The 21,036-nt window shown below is 43.4% G+C and overlaps 1 protein-coding gene and 1 long non-coding RNA gene across 32 annotated transcripts in view; one reads left to right on the top strand and one right to left on the bottom strand.

Moving 5' to 3' along the window:
* PTK2 (protein tyrosine kinase 2) overlaps positions 1–21,036 on the bottom strand; it is a gene marked incomplete at its 3' end in the record, with an annotated part of 197,114 nt that overhangs the window by 8,369 nt on the left and 167,709 nt on the right. For 22 of the 31 annotated variants that reach the window (XM_083749045.1, XM_083749058.1, XM_083749029.1 and 19 more), the window contains 6 exons: positions 19,023–19,109; positions 15,403–15,540; positions 14,113–14,244; positions 8,088–8,150; positions 5,209–5,248; positions 4,660–4,766 (listed from right to left, as the gene is read on the bottom strand). In XM_083749045.1, the coding sequence (XP_083605171.1) occupies positions 4,660–4,766; positions 5,209–5,248; positions 8,088–8,150; positions 14,113–14,244; positions 15,403–15,540; positions 19,023–19,109 (567 nt within the window). The remainder of the gene's footprint in view (positions 1–4,659; positions 4,767–5,208; positions 5,249–8,087; positions 8,151–14,112; positions 14,245–15,402; positions 15,541–19,022; positions 19,110–21,036) is intronic. The other 9 variants (XM_083749047.1, XM_083749048.1, XM_083749049.1 and 6 more) reach the window with 1 other exon arrangement.
* On the top strand, positions 8,568–11,103 carry LOC310849328. The gene is made up of 2 exons (XR_014566860.1): positions 8,568–9,532; positions 10,847–11,103. It is a non-coding gene; the product is annotated as an uncharacterized lncRNA (long non-coding RNA).

Below are 21,036 nucleotides of genomic sequence, written 5' to 3'. Positions count from 1 at the left end.
GCAATGTTTGGCTGATTTCCCCTTGGCAAATAACTGTTCTTTCAAAAATAAAATCAGAAATGCCTCCAAGCTCCATTTTCCTCCAGATATTAAGAAGCTCAGAACTGTTGTTTGCAATAAGGGGAATTTCTGCATTCTGTCCAATACTGGTTCCTTTTGTGTGACCTAAAAATCTCAGGAAAAGCTTCTGTTTGGCTTGGCAAGTTCCAGCACAGCCACGTTATACGAAAGGTCCTGCAGCTTCCTGAGGGCGGGCCAGGAAAATCCACTCTGGGATGAAAGAGGGAAATGGGATGACGATGCAATATTCTGCTGCCTCCAAAATGTGAATGTAGAGTCCTGGTAACCTGCCCTTTTCCAGATTTCGTTTTAAGGAGGGTCTCTGTGTTTATACAGGAATTTTAGACTGAGACACTGAGATTAGCAAATAATGCTTTTAAGAGAAACTCTTTTTTCCCACTCTTTTTTGGAGGCTTGGCAGCCCAAAAGACTCTGGCACTGTTCGTAAAAAAAACAAACAATTTTTAAAGCAGCCTGTTGAGTCCTCTTATGCTGGCCTCGAAACGCCAAGCAAATCTCAAAACGTTAAGAGGGAGAAAAGGGCACTGTGTCCATTTTTGCCAGACCTCTTGCCATTGATGGCTTGATTGTGAATTCCACAGATGGGAATATACTGGGCCTTCCCATCAGTTCTGCCCCTGCCCCGAAAGCCCTAAAATAGATTTCACTTAATGAGAATCTCCATTTTCATCGCTAAATGGGAACAGAGCTCTTGGGAAAGGCTCGCATCTTAAGAAACTTTCCTGAGAAAGTAAACCGTTCTAACCGTCCTTGAATTACAACAGCACATATCCCTGGAGCTGGCCAGAGGTCACTCTAATGGCTGCTCGGATCCCATGGGAAGTTGAGTTGAGAGTGCTACTGGTGCCCAGCTCCTGCTTGTGAACTACCCTCAAGCATCTGGTTGGCCAGTGTGAGAAGAGGAGGGTGAACCAGATGGGCCTGGGGCCCCATCCACCAGCCAGGGTGTTCTCAGGTGCTCAAACACACAAACAGCACATGATGGCAACAAGAATCCCCTTGAAGTTTGATTCCAGCAGCTGGCGAGCAAAAAGGGCCTCTGAATATGGGAGTCGTCTCCACCCCCATCGTTCTGCCCGGATGCTGAGGTCCAGAACAGAGAGCCTTCTGGCAGTTCCCTCACTGCGAGAAGCAAAGCTACAGGGAACCAGGCAGAGGGCCTTCTTGGTAGTCGTACCCGCGTAGTGGAATGCCCTCCCATCAGATGTCAAAGAGATAAACAACTACATGACATTTAGAAGACATTTGAAGGCAGCCCTGTTCAGGGAAGTTTTTAATATGTGACATTTTAATCTATTTTTAATCTTTGTTGGAAGCCGCCCAGAGTGGTTGGGGAAGCCCAGCCAGATGGGCAGGGTACACTAAATAATAATATATTATATTATATTATATTATATTATATTATATTATATTATATTATATTATATTATATTATATTATATTATATTATATTTTATAGCATCCTGGATAATATCCAGTAGTAGACTAATCTCTAAGACTCTGTCTAATCTATTTTTAAAAGAGTTTTTAAAAAGGTTAATTATGTTTTACCTAGGTTTTTGAGGCTTCTATGTGTTTAACTATGCTTTCACTCCCCCAGCCTCCCTATTTTATTCTTCAATTGTTGCTAGCACATGAATAAACTCTCTTTAGAGCAGAATATAGGAATAGATTTACTATTTGGGGGGGGGGTGTAATAAAAAGCACGACTTATTTTCATGTATTAATTATGCACATCTAAACACAACCTAATTTGGACAGTCAAGCAAAGCCAAAGGAATATGAGTTTTAAAGAGACCTGAGTTTCTGTAACAGGTCCAGCCAACATGGTGATCTCCCAGAAGCTTTTGGACTACAACATCCATTGTCCCTGACCACTAATCCAACAACATCTGGACAGCACCACATGGGTGACCTCTGCTGCTGAACAAGGACATGTTTTCTGTGGCTGCCCCATAAATGCAGTCTTCTGTGTTGGAAAGTCAAAAGGCCAAAGCATAGGCATTTGTCTGTACTACATTTAAGCCTTTTTATTTGAGCTGGATGTAGAAGCCAGGTTTAAAAACCAGATTCAGGGGCAAGAAGAATTGGATTTCAAGCAGGGTTTTTAAAAAGCCATATACATCGTCAGGCTTTGTTGATGAGACAGACTTAAAACCTTAACTCTACTGAGGGAAACTGCAATCCACAATTATTGCAGCGGTGAAATAAAGCCAGCATGTCACAGAAACTGTACTGCTGTGCCCATGGAGGAGGAGAAATGTTACTTCGTTTGACCACCTGCCTCTGAAAATCATTCCTGCCTGGGGAAAAGCTCAGCTTCTTCAGCCTATTAGCAAGAACACATTCAATTTGTGCCTCAGCTTCCCAGCAATTTGAAAGAAAAGCAGGCAAGTTCCCAAAGCTACTGGGTAGAGCCCTGAGTGTTTAAAAGTGAATTCCACCCAGAGGAACAAAGAGACTTTCAGCTGTTGCTACAGAGGCTGAGATTCAGAGCCACACAGCTACTCCTTCAGTCTACAAGGAGACTCTGGGCTTGTGTTCCTCAAACAGCAGCTCTGCATACATGACATGGCAAACCACCTTTGAAGTGAAGCACAGAAGACTTTCACAGTACAGCACAGGGGGCTGCCCTTAGATGAAACGAAGGCCCAAAATCTACTGAGCATGTTTCAAGTCCTCTGGCATCCTGCCAGAGTGGCTCCCGGGATCTTGGCCAGAATCTAAGATGCTGTATTTACCCAAGAATCCTGCTCAAGGTTAGAGCTCGGGCGATGCCTTGAACAACACAGGTTTTCAAGACTTATCGCCCTGGCATTTCCAAGACTCAGAAATAAATACTCTTGACTGAGCTTTTCTGTGCGCAGCTAAGATAAAAAGTCAGCAGAAATCGCGGTGTTCATTTTTGGCCCCAGCACATTATGGAAAATGTAGAATTCAGGACAGCATGAACTTGCATTCAACGAGAAAAGGAATATTAGAGGTGGATGCCAGAAATACCATATAGCAAGAGGGGCCTGTTGTCATATGGTGGTGGTGGCAAGTTCTCTACTGGAACAAAAGGAGACTACCCAAGACTGCAGGGAAAGGGAGGCTGCCTCTGGAAAGCTGCACACTTCTGATGTGGAAGGCTCATGACCCCACTTGTAGCTGGGAACTTCGTTCACTGAAGAAAAGTGCCATTCAGCACAATTATGTCGCATGAAAGGGACAAGCAGCCTGGGCTTCCTTGGGGTACCTGGGGCAGTACACTGCAAGTATGGGCCTCACCGGCTTCTCTAACAAGGGCACAAATGGAGTCAGAAGACTGACTGCAGCACACGGAGCACAGGATTTCAACCTCTGCTTAGTAGCATCAAATCTAGATCATCTAGACCAGCCGTTCTCAACCTGGGGGTCCCCAGATGTTGTTGAACTACAATTCCCATCACCTCTAGCTAGCAAGGCCAGAGCTCAGGGTTGATGGGAGTTGTAGTCCAACAACATCTGGGGACCCACAGGTTGAGAACCGCTGATCTAGACTGATGATCTAGAACGCTGTTGGCTCTAGACTCCCTCTAGTGTGTGACACTATATATAATCTACCAAACCACTGTTGATAGAACAGTTGACTGCCTTATTCACATTTCAGTAAAGGATACATCTCTGGAAAGAATGGTGGAGAATAAGGCAAAAAAACAACAACCCACTGTGTGGTGCATGGTGGGTTAGTCATTATTTAGAACTCATGTTAATAGTGGGAGTATATGATCCATCACTACAAGGATGCCATGTAAAAATGCCCCCCCCCCGAAAGCACCCCGGCAGCTCTATGCTTACAAAATATGCCCAGATTCTGGCCATGAAGTGAGCTTTCTGCTACCTGCTTCCAATCATTTCTGAGCAGCTACTGAATAGTAATGGCTCATTACACCGTGTGAATAGTTTATAGACAAGTGTACTTCACATGGCAAGAGTTGCCAGGAGAGATGTCTTAAGCTAGGGGACAATCATCTGATTCTATTTCAAACCACTATTAATACCCCCCACCAAAAGAAAAGTGCATAGCAAGGTTAAAATACAGAGATACCCAGTGCTGCACCACGCACACAAAGATCAACAGGCATGGTATTATTATATGCTGCAACTTGCAGCAGTGAGAAGCAACATCAATGTTCCAGCCCAGTCCGTACACAATCTCTTATTCCCTATCATTTGTGAAGGGAGTAAGCTGATGACAGGCCTTGGGCACCAATCTCATTTTGCAAGCTGCAGTTTTGACTCTCCACTCGCAGATGGATTCCACAACCAGCTTGAGTATATTCAGTTGGGAAACAGAATCTGACAACCTGGAGGAGCAGAAATCTAAAATGGCTGAATATGGCAAAGACTGGATATTTATTTTCTTCGGGTACCATGAACTCAGCGTGGGGAGCACCAGGAGAAAGACCTGCCATAACACACATCTACCTTGACTGGTCAAGAAAGGTTCTGGTAGTTTTTGACCTGTTCCTCCATTAGTAACAGTAATTGTTCAACTTAACCCAGGACTTTGAAGAGTAATGAGCAATGCAACCCAATGTTGCACTAAGAACATACCTTAACCCCTTCATTGTAGCTGTCCACGGGGCTGTTCAGGCTGGCAAGGCTACCCAAATGGCTGGGAGCTCCTGGGCGAGGTGGTTTCTTTGGTGGAGCAGAATGATCTGGTAAGAAAATATTATACATGCATTGATATGAAAACTACAATCATTAGGCTCATTTAATTGGAATGCAGCAGAAACTCATCAAGTCCATTTTCACTAGCACCCAAACCAACCCCTTCTATGAGAGAGCAAAACACACAATCCCCAAAATTAGAACTTAAGAGCAATTTATACTTTATACGTTGGCTTTGAAGTCAAGCACAGAAGCCTCCTAGAATTAGGTAATAGACACAGCTTGTTTAAATGGACCTTTACAGATCCTGTTGGTATAGGAGAACCAGACACATGGTATTACTCATGAGTAGCCACCGAAGACTGCCACTAGCTTTGACAAATGTTGTTTACCCCAGAATCTAATGGATTTTCTAATAATGGAGGAGACCTAGAAAGGAGAGATTGAGAGTTCACATTGTGGCTGTAAAGCTGCCTATTTATGACTTACCTGGTTTACCCACAGGCTGATAAATGTGCTGGTTAGAAGCCTGAAAAAGGAAAATAAGTTTTATTTGTCTGCTCACAGTGTTTATGTACAAAGAAACCCTCTCCAGCTAACTCCCCTCCCCCACCATCCTTATGCATCAGGCTATCCAGCCACAAGAATTTCCAACATTTCTACTCTCCCACTGCTCTCAAATTTCAGGAGAAAACAACATAAAACAAATCCTCCCATCTCCTGCTATTTTGCTCGGCATCCGTGTGATATATCCATGCAAGGTCACAGCTACCATCACTCAGACAAAATGACATGTTTATAACATTCTACCTCTTCAATCCAAATACAAAAATCCAGGCTACTGAGCTGCAGTATGAAAAGCTTGTGCCTCAGGTCTCTCCATATTGTTCAACAGATCTTTCAGAATAATTACTCTTGTGTTTCACAATAAAAGGAAAACGAACAAAAGACCTTGGTTATTAATTTGGAAAGGGGTTTATAACAGGATTCAAATCTAATCATATTTCTACAACCCTTTGCCAAGCAAGATAAAAGTCTATTCTCTCACTGCACAACAAAAGTGGCATTTGTGCATGCTGTTTGGCTGCTGCATTCTTAGAAAAACATTGGTTTAGAAAAGCCTGGTGTGCTTTTATCAAAAAGTGAGCATTCACAGAGAAAAATTTCCTTTGCAAGTTAATAGTGCTGACACAAGCAAGGCTATATGGGAATCTGAACAGGACATTTCTGCTGCAGAAAATGTAACATGTGAGTGAAAAGATGTGTTTTCCTCATCAGAACCCAGGCAAGAGCGTTGGGTAGCTCAAATTTTTAAAAGCTGGTTATCTACTAACATAGCATTTCGAGGTCACCTTGCAAAATGAGGCCAAGCCACAGAGCGTCTGCATTAACTCAGCTGCCCCCAAGGATAAATCCAGAATAATTCACTGCACTGATTCATTCAACATGTTCTAGCTAGCTGCTCTAGTGTCACTCTCAGAGCAAATATGTGTCTTTGTGGGTGGCTAAGCTTGCATGCTAGCAAGAGAAAATGTGTAACTGAAAAACTAACAGGAAAGGAGTAAGAAACATCTCAGCTGGTATCTGTACTGGATTTGAATTGATGTGATGTTGTTCTATATGTGTGTGTATGTCTGTCTGTCTGTCTGTCTGTCTGTCTGTCTGTCTGTCTGTCTGTCTCTCTCTCTGTATGCGCACAGTTAAAAAAAATAGGGGTGGCATTCATTAGGTTTTACTAATTGAAATCAGGCAACCTAACTTAGTCATGTTCCTTAATTTCAAGGGATCTGCTCTGAGCAAAATGTCAATGAAGACCACTCTGTGTTTCGCCATGAGGTCTCAGGGTGGGTCCCAACCAGAAAACATGCAATTATACAACCAGTAAAAATAGTTACAATCATAAAACAAGAACAGTGTGGAAACAATTCCCTACAGATACAGGCTGGGATAAATATCTCCATGTCAAAGGGTTCAGTATGCACCAACAGAATGAGAGAGTAGATGCCACCACAATGAAGGCCCATCTCATTGCAGAACCAAATTACCTTGCAGAACCATACATGAGAAAGCACTTCTGAGAAGTGGAAAGGGCCTTCTGTTTAAATTAGGTTTGCTGGACTGCAAGGGATGGTTACAGAGGTTACCAACAATGGGAGATCCTTCAGCTCTGCTGTATGAACACAGAACAGTGCAATATGTTCCAGCTCTCTACACAACTTGTTTCTCCAGAGGACCTGGATGGAGATTGTCCTACAGAAGCCGCCATCCCAGGACATAGCTGTGTCTGTTTACAGCCCCATACCTCAAAGTATGCCTTGATCTTCCCCTCCAGATGAAGGAGCAGCAGTCAGAGATCAACCAAGTCCCACTGATCAGATCCTCAAAAATCTGAAGGTAGGCCTGATATTTGCTTTCTAGGTAGCATGCTCACAGTACATTAGCAGCAGAAATCCCTATGAACAAGCAAGCCTGAAGCTGTCAGCAAGTTTATACTGCAGAGGGGCTAAAACAGCACTAAAACAAGTCTGTGTTCGCACCCAAAACTCCCAGTGTTGATCCAAAGGCCCTGAAGCTAATAATCCAATTTAAATACTCTGATCTCTGTTGTGAAAGCAGGGCAGCCCTTATTTCTATAAAGCCAAGGTGGATGAATGAGTTCTTAAGACTTTCTTTTGATATTGCAGCTGCACCTCCAGGTACTGAGAAATGCACATTTAAATGCCCCAAACACAGTAATTAATTGGAAGGGGGTAGGTCACCACCAAGTACAGGTTTCTGGATAGCAATCAGATTACATGTTTATTGTCTGAGGCAGCTATACCCCTGTTGCAGATGTGTTTTACAAGCACATCCAACACATCTTTTCATCCAGCCCTTGTTTTGATGATAGCTTGCTTACAAACATCACCCTCAAGACACTACTTAAGCTCCACATTACTTAGGAGAATGCTCTCTAGTTACTCAAACATCTGCAGGCATTCCTTTACAGTTTTGTTTTCTGTTGGCAGATACGTCAATGCAAAGCTAACACAGGCACACACACACCCTGACCTGGCTGTGTACTGCAAAGCAGCTTTAAAAATAATTAGAGCTCTGTTTGCAAAGGGAAGAGCGCATCTGCTTCAGCGGCAGCATGAAAAGAAGCAGCTCCCCAAAGTGCTGCGTGCACAAGACTTCCCCCGTCAGCGCCGTTCCCAGAGAAGCAGGAGCCTTTTGAAACCTCTCACGTAAACATAACAATCGTGGAAACACCGAGAAAACCAAAACTCATCTCCCACGAGCACGAGCGGAATGTTAACAATGTTTTCCATCGAGGAAATTAAACAAACATTTCTCCTGGTAGTCGAAGAGATGGCATCTGTGCTTACCGGACCCTGGAGACTCCCATCTTCTCGATCAATGCTCCCCCTGGAGAGCCTCACATCAGGTTTCTAAGGAAATGAAAAGAGATGTGGTTTTGTACTGCGGGTTTTGAAGAGCCAGGCAAGCCAAATAGCCTAAGAAATAGAATTATTACTAAAAGAAAGGTAAAACATAAAAATCCTCTGCTGGGAGGAAAGGAAGGAGTGGGAGAGAGCGCACTTTGACTAATACGGATGCTATTGCATTCCTTCTCCTCATGCCTCAACTTCACACACACACCCCAACACACACTTCCAAAACGCAGCAACTGAACCTCCCAGCAGCCCATCTAAAGATTTTTCTTTTCTTTTGCTCTTTCTAACTACTCGCTTTCTTGCTTGTACATAAAAAAGGCTTTGAGATAAATATTGATAGTACCATTTCCCCAAGACAACATTGGAAAACCTGCATTTTAATTCTCCCAGGAATAGCAGCAGCAGCAGCAGCAGCAGCAGCAGCAGCAGCAGCAGCAGCAGCAGCGCCACAGCCGTTGTTTATTGCGCTTTTCTTCCTAACAGCGAAAATTTCAACCACAGGATGAGAAACGCTTCACATTAATTCCTGTTTCCTGCTTGAGGAAGGCTTAAATGTACTTGGCTCCATCTCCAAACTTCCCAAATGGGGCCAATTACCAGCGCTCTTTTAAAGCAGAGAGATGCAGAAAGTTCACAAGGCAGCCTGGACCCAATACGCTGCTTCTAGCAGGAAAAAAATAGAAGCCACTTTTTATTATCCCTTTGAAAAGTCAGATTAGTAAAGGAATCTGTTGACTTTTTAAAAATAAAACAATTCCTAAAGATCATCCTCCTACTCTGATACTACACTGCATAATATAAAAACAAAAGCTTGGAAATGATATTTTGCAATATGGATCAGATGAAGTTTTTAAACCCCCCCCCCCAAAAAAAAATATTAAAAGGGGCAGAGCAGAGATAGGCTAAAAGAGAGACTATGTTCACACCCCACACTAAGCCAAATCATAGCTTAGCACAAACATGCTGGCTCCTGAAGAGGAGGTCACAGTCATTCCCGCCCCACCCCCGGGATGTTTAGGTTAGGGCAGCATGGCTGCTAATCCATAGTTTGGCTTAGTGCATGGGTAGACAAACTCAGGCCCGGAGGCCGGATCCGGCCCAATCGCCTTCTAAATCCGGCCTGCGGACGGTCTGGGAATCAGCGTGTTTTTACATGAGTAGAATGTGTGCTTTTATTTAAAATGCATCTCCGGGTTATTTGTTGGGCATAGGAATTAGTTCATTTTTTCCCCCAAAATATAGTCCGGCCCCCACAAGGTCTGAAGTACAGTGGACCAGCCCCCTGCTGAAAAGGTTTGCTGACCCCTGGCTTAGTGTGTCATCCGTATGTAGGGCCAGGGTTTAAGTTTCTTCTCAACAACCAACTTCATTTATTTGTTTAACAAAATTTATACAATGTCTGACTGTAAGAGAACCTCTGTTATATATATATATAAGAATTAACATCACTGATAAGCAGGTAAAAGCAGATATTTAAGAATATTCAAAATGAATAAAAGCAACAATACCAAAAATGAAATAAAATACATGCAACTTCTACAAGTCTAGATAGGATTGCCTAAATAAAAATATTTTAAGTGCGTGCCGAAAAGAATACAATGAAGGCACCTTCCTGATGTCAATAGGCAGAGTTCCAATAGGCAGAGGTGTACCACAGTAAAAGACTGGTTTCTTCAAGTGTGGGACAAGCATTAAGTGTATTAGGGGTAAAGTGGACCCCTGACCATTAGGTCCAGTCGTGGCGGACTCTGGGGTTGCGGCACCCATCTCGCTTTATTGCCCAAGGGAGCCGGTGTACAGCTTCCGGGTCATGTGGCCAGCATGACTAAGCCACTTCTGGCGAACCAGAGCAGCACACGGAAACGCCATTTACCTTCCTGCCAGAGCGGTACCTATTTATCTACTTGTACTTTGATGTGCTTTCGAACTGCTAGGTTGGCAGGAGCTGGGACCGAGCAACGGGAGCTCACCCCATCACGGGGATTCGAACCGCCGACCTTCTGATCGGCAAGTCCTAGGCTGTGTTGTTTAACCCACAGCACCACCCGCGTCCCATAGTAAGTGTATTATATCACAAGTATTGCATAAGTTCCTTGGGGAGTGTTTAATCTATCTCGCACTTGTCCACTGGTAAATGATGGAGCTCCCACACAACTGAACAATACATGAGTGAGGTAGATAGTACTGAATTACTATCACAGGGATAGTTAACCTAGTTTGCCCAACTAGGAGAATGTAGAGAGGAAGAGGGAGGAACAGACCCCTCTGCCTTTCATTTCTCCTAATGATAGCGCCATCTCACTATTCCAAGGGGATGTTCCAACCTCTTTAGAGCATGGTTGAGTAACCTATGGCCCTCCAGATGTCATTGGACAGCAACTCCCATCACCCCTGATCATTGGCCATGCTTCCTGGAACAGATGGGAGTTAGCCCTCTGCTCTCTCCAGCCTGAAACAGCATCATGGCATCAAGGTCTGAACTCTCGCCACATCTCCTCATTTCCTGAATGCCTAACTATCACAGAACATGGATGGACAGATCAATTTGTTTCTGGTTCACGGCACTCCGTTCATAAGTCCATTCCGTATCCACATCATTATGCAATATTAAAAAAACCAAACCCCCAAAATAGTTCACATTTTAATGTGTATTTCACAGAATATGCATTTTGTATGCATTTCACCTCAAGGTGCGTGGTTTTGTATCTGTTTTGTCCTGAAATATATTTTACTGCATTTTTGAGCAGATGACAATATTGAAAAATTCAGAAAACTGTGCAAACTGTATTTATTCCAGAAGCATGAATCAAGGTGGATTGCCTAAAAATGTGAACTAATCAAAATCCTCAAGCATCCCTATTGGGGGAGGTTGCACCTACAAGTATTTTTACAATGGATCGCCCCCCTTGTGTATTAGAAAATGGTGCTGTTAAAAGTCGCACCCATTATTTTTTTTTAAAAAAAGAGGATGCAACAGGACAGGACAGGTGTTGCAGTTGTGACTGAAAAGGGTAGATTGGTAGTGTGTGCCCACAGCATCCTGAGGGCAGTTTTTTCTCAATTCAACATCCTCTAGGTATGTGCAAGCTTTCTTTTAGACACTCTACCTAGCAGGAAGTGAAGGCAGCTTACTATTAATGCAGCACCAACGACAGCAAAACACTTTAGGGTAAATGCCACAAAAGCGAAATGTGCGCAGAAGCCCTTGCTTAGCTGAATTCTTTTGGGAACGGCAAGGATATAATTACCCACCACCCCGCCCCTCTTCACAAAGAGGAGCTGGAGAGCTCTGCTGCATTCCATGTCTTTTTTTTCATTAATTCAGTGGGAAAAAATGCACAAGTCATTCTCAACAAAGGAAAAATGATGGCTGTGTTCTCTCTCTCTCTCTCTCTCTTTTTTTAATCCTAAAATAAAAACCCAACTTTAGCACACATTTCCACCAATTTACCCGCTGCTATTCGTGTTTCCCTAGTTCGTCTAGACATGTGCTGAGCTGCACATATGTGGGAATATTTGTGAATTCACCAACCCCTGAAAACAAAAATAAAAAGCCAGAGATAAGAGCACTATGTCAGTTATTCCACCCCAAATCCAGAGAGGCCAGTGAGGGGTTGCAGAATTCCAAGCTTTGCTGAACAGTGCGTGCCTGCTCATGCGCACAACTATCAATGTGCTATTGACAGAAAGCCACAACAGATCCAAGGATGCAAATTGCTAAAAGCGTAGGAAAAACAGGTCCAATGATTAACAGAGAAAATAAGATGGCCTTTTGGAGATACGCAGAATCTCCACCCCTAAGAAATCTGATTAAAACGTTCTGTGGAAGCCTGCTTAAAGGTCATCGAAGACATTTGGACCATTTTCCCTTCATACCTGGGCTTGCAGGGTGTGTCTCCTTGCCTCTAGGGCCTGCATTTTCACTGCCCGTCAACCAGGCTGCACACTGGGCATTAATGCTCCCTGTTCCAGCCCTGCAGAATCCAGTTAGCCAACCCTCTCCTCTCTGTGATACATCAGTAAGGGGTGAAGGCTGAGGATAGTTCAACCTGGACCACACACCCTCCCTCCCAACCCGACAGCCACAAATTCCCTGCCGCAACCACTTATGGGAGGCTCAGTCCAGGCTCAAGTGCAAGACTTTTCCAAGGCCTTCTGGTTCTAAGCAGGGCACCAAGCAGCTGAGAAGTACAAGAGGCACTTCAGTTGTGATCTGTTGCAGGTTGCCTTGTTAACTCTAAGAGCTTTTGAAGAGGAAGTGAGTAGCTCCTTTAGGCGTGGCTTGGAGTAGCCTGGCACTGTGTCCACGCAGACAGCTGTAGCTATGGAATGCAGGGCTGAATTAAAACTGGACTAATTGGAAGCCTACATGTTTCATGAAATCACTTGAATATACAGTGGTACCTCGGGTTAGAGACGCTTCAGGTTACAGACTTTGTTAACCCAGAAATAGTACCTCGGTTAAGAACTTTGCTTCAGGATGAGAACAGAAATTCTGTGGTGGCAGTGGGAGGCCCCATTAGCTAAAGTGGTGCTTCAGGTTAAGAGCAGTTTCAGGTTAAGAACGGACCTCCAGAACAAATTAAGTTCTTAACCCGAGGTACCACTGTACTGTCAAAACTCTTCTCATTCAGTTTTGGAATTTTGTTTTGATTTTTTTTTTGGGGGGGGTGTCAGTTAGTCCTGAGATTTTTTTTTCTTTCTTGCAGACTCAACATTGGGTGTGCCTTCTTAGAGGGCATTCCAAAATTGAAGTGCCACCACAGAAAGGGCACTCTCCTTTGTGAAAACATAGTACACGACTAACTTAAAGAGGGTCCTTGGAATAGTTCCTCTCCACAAGATCTTAAGACACGGGCCTGGCTGGCAAAGGATGGCTAGTGAGGCACCCATCAGGAAGACCGAGGAGTAGAAAACCTTGGAGTGCTTCTCTGGCATCTCTGTCCGAGCTACATTTGGTCAAGTAAAAGAGAGATCATTGAGGATTTAGCAAAGGCCCTCAGAGCCAAAGAAGATGACTCCAACCTGTGTGTAGTAGCTTCACTTCTCCACTGCTGATCAACCAGTAGCTCACCCAAGTCTGAAGTTAGGAGAAGAGCCTTTGACATGAATACTACCCCCTTAGCATCCGACTTGGGTGTGGCCGGGTCTTGCAATTCATCATGTGGGAGAGGGGAGAATGTGTCACAGATGGGAAAGTGCGACTCAGGTTTGGAAGGCCTGGCCCATTCCTTGCAGATGATGTCAGTGAGGTTGGTCAAGTGGAAGGGGAAGACTGAGGTTTAGCTGGTTCAGACAGAGTCTTGGGACTATCCTCACCTGAGTCAGATAGGTGTACGGTTTCTTTGCTGGTTGCCAGGGGAAACTATCATGGAAATGTCTGCACTAGGAGAGCCTTTTCTTAGCCCTTTCAGCCTCTCCATCTTCCCTATCAGAGAGCAGAACCCATCTGAGTGAGAGGGAGGGAGGGAAGGGGGAAGACCTGTGTACTTGGTTTCTTCCACCTGAAGTGGCAGTGTTGATGAAGGCAGGTCTGATCCTCTTGTATCTCTCCCGTGACTTGCGCAGATAAAATTAGGTCAGTTTGAGAAAAGGGGGTCATTCCCCACCTCCCTCTTGTGTGGAAATCTGTGATAAGAACTGGAAGGAGGTCAGGTTCCTAACTAGGATCTAAAGTGGGAGTGAACAGCAGCAACCCCCAGATCTACAACATCACCTATGTATCTGTAAGGAGGGACACTGGAACATTTGCAAATGTCAGGTGTTACTTGGATCTCACCCACAACTGTGATCTGTGGGTCCCTACTTTGCAATTATTATCAGAACCATGAGACTTGTGGTTTCTTTATTGGTGCATCTGACCAGTGTCTGCACAGACCTGAGCCCAGCACCAAGTGTGTCTTAGAGAACACTGCATTAATTAGCGAGAGTTAAGCAACGCAGCGGAATGCATTACCAGGAATCTCTCTTCTTTTTCCAACCATCGCTGGTCTTCCTCCATTTCCTGTTGCTGTCGTATCAATCTCTCCTCCATTAGATGTGCAGGTAGAACTTGCCCCATTCCTCGTAGATCTAAACTGCCAGAATCCTACCAAAGAGAGAGAAAAACCAAGAATATTAATTGCGGTAGTATTTTTATTCTGTTAATATAATCCTGTTCTTGAAGGCAGCAGCTTTTCAGGCAAGATAAAAATCAGTTTGCAATAAACTCATTAAACAAACATGGTGCTAGATTACATTTAGACATGAATTGCTGAAACCCCAATTCAGCTATGCAGATAGCTTGTAGCCGAACCTAATTCACTGGTCGTTGCAAGGATAAATGAGAAACTGCTAGGAAATTTGCTCAACTGAAAAGTATTTTTCTATCCATTACAGACCATCTATTTGGCTGAAAAGGCACTTGAAAAAAGTTATCAGAAAGAGAATTGAAGCCATGTATATTTAGATCTAAAAACCCTCTTATATCACTAGAAGCACTCAGCTAACTGTAGCAGCAATTGCCTTCAGCAACTGAAACAGGTGCTTAATGGTCCAGAGAGAGCCTCCTCCCAATGCTTCGTGTCACTAGCACTACCACCCACCCACTCAAAATGACATGCCAGTGATGCTTTGTCATAAGTAGATCCACTTGTAGGAAGTTGTTGTACTAAGAGGTTGGACGGGGAGGTTTAAACAGCACACCAGAGGAACAAGAATGTTGTTGTTTTTTAGCACAAAGTTTCAGCCTCCTCCAGTATAGTGCATTAAATGATGAGTATATTAGAACTGCTGCAAGGTCAGGGACTTGGGTAAGGGAAAGGGCAAGCCGAAATCTTGCCTGCGGAAGCTATGAAGACCAACTGTGAAATGTTTTGTCATTCACTGAAGGAGGAGGAGAATGGTGTGAAACCAACACTAGGTTCCCTTTTCTCCCAGCAGATGGCAGCTGTATAATCTACCTAGTATCACTCCCCTCTGGCTCTGACTTCTCTGGTGCAGCAATGGAACAACTCTGCACTGCCCTATATGGATTGCCTGGGATGATTAACTAGCTGCACAGAAGCATCCTGGGAGCTGCTTTCGTCATATAGATTATGTCAAACTGGGTGGGGATGAAACACCAGAAGGAGGACAAATGAGGCTATTGAAGCCTTACTGAAGGAGGAGAAGGAGGGAAAGGGGAGAGGGAATACACATATTAGCTAGAAAGCAAGAGAATGCTCTCAACTGCCCACAAGTTGCTAATTATCTGGGAAGAAGTTACCTCCATGTTGGGTTGCCACATGGATATTTCTTGAGGCCGATGATTCCAGGAATCTGTTTGATCCAAGAGGGAAGCCTGGCCTGGATAAATGCTACCCGCCATAGCTGGAATCCCATGGGAACTGGTGTACCCTGAGACCTACCAAAGAAAGCAATGAGAAATGCCTGAACTCACTACGAAGTCTCCAGTTAAACTTTTACATGTTTTACGAGTTTGTCCTCATAAATCAAACGCAGGGGGGTACCAAAAAAAAAAAAAAAATCCAAGTGAGAGAAAAGGAGAGTTGAAATTGATGCTTTCAGTCACAATATGACATGCCCTTAGATGCTGCCTTATATGTACCTAATTTTTAGAGATTATTTCTGAAAAAATGAAACTTATAATGCCCTTAATGAACACGCCCATATCAGAACACTTGTGCATGATATAGAAGCACACAGTGCTCACTGACACTAATAATGATTATGTTTGCATTTCCCTATATATACTGCTAAATACCGACCCCCGGCATCTTCTACAAGCTTTTATGTCTGTGGTGGCAGAAGATAATTAGCACAAGAAGCTGGAAGATGTTCCAACAGTTTCTCCATTGTGATCCAAAGCTGGTTTCAAATGAGAGACTGGTTTAAAAATGCACAGCATTGTAGACATACTGCAAGCTTTGCATCCATCTGTGAGTTACTGCAATAATTATTGTCAAAGGATCCAGGGTGGTACAAGATCAAAGATAAAACAAGGCAAAATAAATACATAAACTTTGGCTTCTCTTAGCAAATGTAAAAGCCTTCAAGGAGACCGCTGAGAAGTGTCTTATCGGAACTTTTAATTGCACTTCCACATCTGTGCAACATTTGCAACTTACAGCTTTCCATAAACCCTAAATAAATGAGGAAGGATTATACTACAGCTTTAAGACAACAGTGCAGCAATAGTGCCCACATTTTTTCTTTCAGCTCTGACCTCTCAGCTTCTGCCTAATCCTCTACCTCAGTCTCATCCACATTTCTTCCCAGTAGTCTTGCAAATGTGTCAGCATTTAAAATGGCAAAGACAGAGCTCATACTCTTTCCATTCAAAACTACGTAATTCCCTCACTCGTGTAAAGTGAGAGATGCTGTTACTTGCTTCATCTCCAGATTCTCACTTTTTGGAGCACTTTGGGTAAGATCTGCCAACATCCAAACAATCTTCAAATCCTGCCTGCCTTGTCTGTCTTTACATCACTTTACACCCTTCCCTTTTCTCACTTGGGAAAATCTCTTCTTCTTCTTCTTCCTCCTTCCTCCTTCTTTCTTCTTCTTCTTCTTCTTCTTCCTCTTCTTCTTCTTCTTCTTCTTCTTCTTCTTCTTCTTCTTCTTCTCCCCCCCCCCCTGCCCATCTGGTTGGGTTTCCCCAGCCAGTCTGGGCGGCTTCCAACAGAACACTAAAATACAATAACCTATTAAACATTAAAAGCTTCCCTAAACAGGGCTGCCTTCAGATGTCTTCTAAAAGTCTGGTGGTTGTTTTTCTCTTTGACATCTGGTGGGAGGACGTTCCACAGGGTGGGTGCCACTACCAAGAAGGCCCTCTGCCTGGTTCCCTGTAACTTGGCGTCTCGCAGCGAGGGAACCGCCAGAAGGCCCTCAGCGCTGGACCTCAGTGTCCGGGCAGAACGATGGGGGTGGAGACACTCCTTCAGGTATACTGGACCCTTGCTTCAGTTGCCCCTCCTCTAAACCACCATAGCACCCTCCTCACTGGCATTACTGCTACCTTTCCCCCTCTCAACTCAGGTTGCATACTGCCACCCCCCTCAAGAAAGTCTTCTGCACTCTCTTTCCCTATTCACTTCTAAGCTCAAATGTCTTCGCTCTCAGCCTGCTGCAGACATAGGAGCTCCATCATCTGAATTCCTCCTCACCCACTGCAACTTCAAATAAGTCAAGCCTTGTGTGCGTTCCTTCCACTGAGATTCTGGCAGGCACAAAGTGACAGACTTAAAGCACGTTGCCCCCCCCCCCCATATATATTTTCCCCACCTCTCTCTTTCACTTTCTAGTGTCTTTGTTCTGCTTCCATTGCCTTTGCACAAACTCACTGGCTATCAGCATCATTTGCTAAATTCTCATATTGCTCAATGTTGTTTTTTCCTTCCTACACTTGAACAAACTTTTCAAATCAGCTGCACAGCCTCCTTCTAGTTACTCATCAAAACCATTTTCAGCAAAGTCCTACTTCCCAGTACATTCTTAATCTGGATGTACCTCTATTCAGTGCTATTTTTCTAGACAAAGAGGTGCCGGAACTCACCACGAACACATCCCTCGTTCTCTTAGAATGGCAATGGTGCCCACCTGATGGATGCCAGAACTGAGTTCTGCTAAGTTCTGGCTGAAAAAAAGCTCTGCCTCTGATGCTTCTCATCTTTCCACTATGCCAACCTCACTCACTCATTTGCTTTTTAAAAGACAGCGAGAATTATAAATTGGGAATGAGTAATTATACATTCACCAATATAGGTATTACGTTTTTTCTGCACAATGAAAGGAATGCACAAATAAACAGTTAAGCAAAGGGCAAACAAATAATAACAACAATATGGAAATCTAAAAAGCACATTCGTTTAAAAAAAAATGCAGGAGGGAGAGAATTGGGTTCTTGGCATTAGAAATGGTTTTTTTCCATCTTGCATATTTGTCTAGACTTACCCCCTCACCAGAGCTTTTGTATTCACAGGTCAATTCCAGCCCAACCTAGCAATAGCCCTTTGGAGCTATTTCTTTAGTTCTTCTGGTGTAATTACTCCTTTAATGGGGGAGAGCCCATAGCTCAGTGGCAGAAAACATGTTTTGCATGTAGAAGGTCCCAGTTGACAAGACTGGGGTGGGGGTGAGAGACTTGGCTGAAACCTTGCAGAGCTAGTGTCTGCCAGAGTACCAATTCTGGACAAGGCAGACCAAGAGAAGGTAGGAACATAGGTTTATATTAATAACAACTAAATGCACCTTCTATTGCTGTCAGTTTCTTCTCTCTTTTTCAAGTTACTGTGCCAGATAATGTGTTTTTGACAACCCAACATAAATCCATTATTCCTTCAGCAACCCAATTTCAGGGTTGTTAACATTCTGCAATTCCATTATAGCAAAGTTCAACCAAATAAGTTTGTAGTGGGAACAGAATTCATTATCAGGAACAACATCTTTCTTTAAAAAAAACAACAAACTAGCTTCAAAATTGTGATAAATGTGCTTGAAAGTGTATTGGCTGTGCCTGGCAAAATTACAGAAGCTACGCCTGAGCATAATTAGCAGGAGGAGGAAAAAGTATGAAAAATAAGTCAATAGTACAAAAAAAATTAAAAATCATATGCCTAATTTTTGTTCCCCTGACCAGGGACTTCACCACTTCTGTCCCATGTCGGGCATGCAGTTAGCAGTAACTGTTTAATGGGAGTAACAGTAATACTGGAAATTGAGTTGTGCAAAAAGCTCTTACAAAAGTGTCCAGGGCTCACAATAGGCCATGTGTGGACCATCCCCCAACTATATGAACCATGCTTTCCTTCCTTACGCGAACATTTAATATGATGATTTTTTAAAACAGTGAAACAATAGTGATTAAGAAGTAGTAGTTCTCACCTGGTAATGATTGGGCTGTACCACATGCTGTGGGCTGGGATAAAACCCTTCGCTGGATCTTGGACTGGGATAACCAGGTCTGCTGGGCTAGAAATACAAAGAAACACACTTTCATTTCAAAACAAAATAACGCAACTCACTATGTTTTTCATAAAATAATAAAATAAAAATGCAACGAAACAGATGCAAGAAGTTTCTTGCATTTATGCACTTAGACTTGGGTTCCATCCTAACCTGCCCAGGACTATCGCCAGGTTTATGACTGGCAGCAAATGAAAACGTGCAGTAGGGATGGACACAATTTGTATGACAAAGGAACAAACAAGGAATAAGGACAATTACTAGATGAACAAACTGAATCAACAAAAAGGGCTTTGGCATTACTGTGATCCCTACAGATGGCGACTAAGTAATGTGCTTTACAAATTCCTATTGCACTCAACTGATGCTTTTTCACGGGCTCAAGTTTTATTGAAAAGTTCATTACATTCAGGTTCGAAACAGAAGGCAGAAAAGGTAACTAGAACACTTTTCTCTCAGTCACGTCAGAGCCCATCTGTATTCCCCCCCCCAAAAAAGCACAGATCCAAAATCTCCTCTATTATGTGCTAATCAGGTCCCATTGCTCATTAGCCACAGCTTTCAAAGGATTTAGTGTTGTGCTTCTCTTAATCAAGCTGTAATTCTTCATTCATTAATTTAAAGAAACCTATTATCCACTCAGATTAGTTCTAAGAATTTAACAGTTTAATACCATCAAACAATGTTGTAAAATACTAGTGGCAGCTTGCTACAACTCATGCCATTTGTTTACTTCTGCAAATGTACGTATTAGTTATTCAAAGCACTTCACCATGAGAGTACAGTAATTCAAAATGGCTCGGCTACAGGGTCAGTGCAAACTTCTGTTCATTTGATTTTATTGCCTTCTGTGTTCTGAAGGGCAAAGCCATGGTAACTAAGAAAGGAACACGCAATATGCTTTTAAAATTTAGATAGAGCTGGAAAAAAGCACTCCAAGCCAGACTGAATCCAGGAACACCCTCAAGTTATCGTGCAACCAAGTTATTGTGCAACCAACCAGGACAGGCAGTCTCCTCACTTCCCATACTCAAGAACCTGGGACATATTGCACCTCTTTCTTTTCAGGATTCAGTTCTAATTTACTGGCCCACATCTAGCCTAACGTTGTCTCTAGACAGTGGTCTAACACTGTGACCACCTCTCCTGTTTCAGATGGAACAGATAGTAGACCTTGGTGTCGTTTGCATATTGGTGACACCTCACTCCAAATCTGATGACAGCTCCAAGTGGTTTCATATAGATATTAAATAGCATGGAGGACAAGACAGGACACCGCAGGACAACTTGCACAATGCCAAACAATAGCCTCCCATAACTACCTTCTGGAAATGGCCTTAGGAGTAGGATCAGAACCACTGAAGTAAAGTACCCTCAACCCCCATCTTCCTGAGGTACTTCAGAAGGATACCATGGTCAACAGTATTGAAACCCACCAAGAGATCAAGGAGAACGAGCAGGGATGCACTCCTTCCATCTCTCTCCCAACAAATGTCATCAACTAGGATAACCAAAGCAGTGCTGTGATCAGGCCTGAAGCCAGAATGAAATGGATCCAATCAATTAGCTTCTTCCAAACATATCCAAGCATCTAGTCTTAATAGTCTCTAATCCAACAGACAGCAATGCACCCAAGGTCTCAGGCAGGGGTCTTTTGGAGCCTTATGGCGTGCAAAGCATGTGCTCTACTACTGAACAAATACCCCTTCCCAGCCTGCCTACAACCAATCCTCAGGCAGAGACACATTGGCAGCCCACTCACATTTTATGTAGCATAGGTATCTGCCGCATGTACATCAGCATTGAGGGAAAGGCTGATGAAGTAAAAACAGATGTAAGCAAAACATCTGAAAATGGTCTCACCATCCACTGAGCAAGGGATAAGCCCCAGTATAAATTAGAATGGAATGAACTCATTTCTGAATGGCGTGCT

The sequence above is a fragment of the Podarcis gaigeae genome, assembly GCF_964106915.1.
Source record: "Podarcis gaigeae genome assembly, chromosome: 7".
Classification (NCBI taxonomy): Eukaryota; Metazoa; Chordata; class Lepidosauria; order Squamata; family Lacertidae; genus Podarcis; species Podarcis gaigeae.
Note: the sequence above shows the minus strand (reverse complement) of the source record. Positions and strands in the feature narration are given on the sequence as shown.